Source organism: Pyricularia pennisetigena, chromosome 2 (genome assembly GCF_004337985.1).
Source record: "Pyricularia pennisetigena strain Br36 chromosome 2, whole genome shotgun sequence".
Classification (NCBI taxonomy): Eukaryota; Fungi; Ascomycota; class Sordariomycetes; order Magnaporthales; family Pyriculariaceae; genus Pyricularia; species Pyricularia pennisetigena.
Genome location: NC_043741.1, coordinates 2,956,350 through 2,959,657, shown reverse-complemented (window position 1 = coordinate 2,959,657; position 3,308 = coordinate 2,956,350). Strand labels below are relative to the sequence as shown.

Below are 3,308 nucleotides of genomic sequence, written 5' to 3'. Positions count from 1 at the left end.
AAAAAAAAAAAAAAAAAAAAAAAAAAGATGTGAGCTCTCAAAGTACAGTAGATACCACTTAAATCTCAGCATACCGACTAGGAATTTATAAAATTGAGTTTGAGTTGAAAAGATGATGTGACCCAAAGATGGGGGAAATACGGCTCGATCAAAATCACTACAAGTTGAAAGCCTGTTGGAGAGAGATAGGTCCGTCCGCAGCTTCATCGCACGTTGGCTGAACGCACCATCGATCAAGAGCGTCGGGCCTCCCTCACTCTATCGCCCTCGGTAGATCCCGATGAACCGCCCGCAGATGTTCAACCTGTTCGGGTCGAATACAAAGTCTAAGTTGTTCAACTCTTCCCATTGGAAACTCAAGATGAAACCCAACCACTCCTTCCACAGGCCATGTCGCCAGATCGCGAAAGCTTACCACTTATAATAGCCTTTTCTGCCTGTCAAGGAACCACATAAGCATGATGCGTTCTGGGTGAATTTGTTCCGGATCTACATTTAGGCATACCATGTTCGCCGTGTCCCGTCTTGATATGTGGGGATACCATCTACACCGGTCTCAGGGGATATACCAGGTGTCTGGTTGGGACACTTTGACCGCAACTGCGGCTGCCCTGCTGTTGACTGTCTCCGCGCCGTAAGTATTTCAGGCTTTTTTTATTATTGTTATTTTTTTGTCTCTAGTATACAGTCTGGCCGTGTCAATACCTATCGTGTTCTACTTTCATTATGACTACTTCATGGCTATTAGATCTTAAGGCAAGGCCACAACCAACATTTCAGTGAGAAAAAAAACCCCATATCGCTATTTAGTACGATATCCCACGGAACTAGGCACTCAACTTCCCCCAGCCCAGATTCCACATATCTTTGTCATCGTCCTTCCCAGGCCACATGACCTTTCCTTGCCACACTGCACGTATATTAAAGCCCGCAGTGAGCAGCCAGAAAACCACAAGGATGATAGTCTCAGCACTTGCTATACCGTTAATAGCAGGGCTAGACAATGCGGAACCAACCTGAATGGTTGCAAGTGTGAGACCGGCGTTTGGAAAGATGAACTGAGAATTCGGTCAGCATAACCGATGGGAAAATGCAGATTGGGGATGATATACTCACAGCCCACCAGTTAAGCGTAAAGTGCATCTCTCGACTTCCAGCTATGACGGCGATGGTTGTTATGCAGAAGAACCAAAAGGCGAATATTATGATAAAGAGGCCACTGACTATGCCTACCACCCGAATAATATCGCCATCTGGAAGATTACCGACGTTGAACGTGTCCTCGGGCAGCACACTGGAGGCGTGCGTCCCGAGAGAGATGAGCCCGGCGCTGGTGTAGCCTGCCGGGCCCACCGAGACGTACATCCCAGGCCGTGTCGGCGGCGCCGGCAGTGCGCTCGTCATCAATCTTTGAGTGTACAAGGTGTACATCATCAGGGCGACTGTCCAAGACAGCCCCTGCAACGCCACACCAGCGATCCACATCCGGAACTGAGAGGCCTCCGGCTGAGAAGGAATCATCGTTCCGGCCAGGGTTCCGACCACGAGTAGTGGATATATTGGGAAAATCCATGCCGGGATCGCATCCGTAATCTTCAAGCGCTCTTTCTGGAAAAGCACATAGTATTGCCCAACGCCGACAAGCAACACGACGGCGCAGTACACCCAGAACAAGACCCTCAGTGCACTGACCAGCCATGGACCGCAGTTCGGGACACCATAGGACTGCGTGGCGTTCAGTATGAGCGCCACCGAGACCCAGTAGGCCCCGAAGAACAGTCCCTCAGTGGGGTGGTGCAACGAGGCCAAAAACCTTCGAGGATACCAGAAAGCTCGCAGGCTCATGAAAAAGGTGAATGTAACGAAGAGGACCAGGTCCAGGATGAAGAAGATGGTACCGATCGTCTGGATGCCGTTGAACTTGTTTGGCGTGTTGGCTATCACCACCGCCATTGCTCCGGTGGACATTGTACACGCGAACCATGGCCATGTAAAGTGTGCAATCCTGTCCCTGAAACTGGCGCTTTCGGGAGGGTTGGGTAGGGGGTTCTGCTGCTGGTCTGGTTGATTGTTGCCATTGGTCTGTTGCTCCCGTTGCGGCTGTTGCTGTTGGGGTGTTTGCCGCTGTTGTTGTTCTTGCTTTTCGAGGTCGGGCTCTCGTTCGCCATTGTATCCTCTGCGCCTGTATTCTTCGGTGGTCGACATCTTTGCTGCTGCAACAGAAAAAAAAAAATGCTTTGCGAGAGCAGCAAGTCAGATTAGATATGACGAGGACATGATGTTTTTTTTACCATCTACCTACGCCTACTAACTACCGTCACCAGCGTCCTACATAATTGTGGATTTCTCTACGTCATCCAGTTCATGAGTATAAAAATGGCGAAGACGCTTGGGGCTGTTCTATCAAATGCCTGCCAAGCTTCCAAGACCGTGCGGGTCCACTAAATGGTTAACTCAAAACCTGCTTTGCATGCGAACGACAGCTCTCGACTTCATCTTGCGACTAATGAGATGAATTTCACAAGTGCATTTTGACGACAATAACATCAGTAAATGCGAATGATGAGCTTGTTTTGTGTTTTGATGAGTTGAGGGCAAACAAATTAAAATATAATAAGATATTGATACCTTGTTGTGTTGATGGGTTTGAGCAAAACGCCATGCCGCTCATGGCTGGATAGAAGCATGAAAAAGGACGCGCAAGTTCCAAGACCAAGACAGCTGAACTCACAAGTCGGGAATAAATTCAACATGCAGCGTGACAAAATCTCTCGCTTATCGATCACGATGATCGAGGCAACCTTCGGCAAAGGACGTACGATATAGAGGGGAGATAGTTGGCTCCACCATTCCGTCACCTCGATTTGAACTTTGTGCATCGCTGTTGCTGGCGCAAACTAGGCAAAACGTTTGAAATATAGGAAACCAAAAGAATGGATGAACCCCAAGGGCTTCGTCAAGACACAGCTCGCAAGCACAATCTGCCAACGTCTCACTACGAGCATGTCACCCGTTCTGACGGCTCCCATTACTCGCAGGTTATGCTTTGTTGGAGTCGTATGCTGGTTTGCATTCTCTCTCGAGCCTGGCAAGGACCTGTGCTATTTACTAGTCAGCTTAATGATATACGTATGGGTCCCTCTTGGACCTAGCCTCGCTGCAGCTGTGTTGGGTTGGGTGTCAGAGTTTCGGTGAGTGAGAGCAATCGATTCGTGGGGGTTATTGGCTAGCGAGGTGAGATGTCGTTGATTATTGAGGTCGACTCATGCTGTGTTACGTTACTCGACTTGTTTGAATCGCTGTCAGCG

At 49.0% G+C, this 3,308-nt stretch overlaps 1 protein-coding gene across 1 annotated transcript; it reads right to left on the bottom strand.

Moving 5' to 3' along the window:
* Window positions 1–827: 827 nt before the first annotated feature.
* Window positions 828–2,205, bottom strand: PpBr36_00808 (uncharacterized protein; the record flags this gene model as incomplete). The annotated part of the gene is made up of 2 exons (XM_029887998.1): window positions 828–1,058; window positions 1,117–2,205. The coding sequence occupies 2 exons, from the start codon at window positions 2,203–2,205 to the stop codon at window positions 828–830; spliced, it is 1,320 nt and encodes a 439-aa protein (XP_029751596.1).
* Between the last annotated feature and the right edge of the window lie 1,103 nt (window positions 2,206–3,308).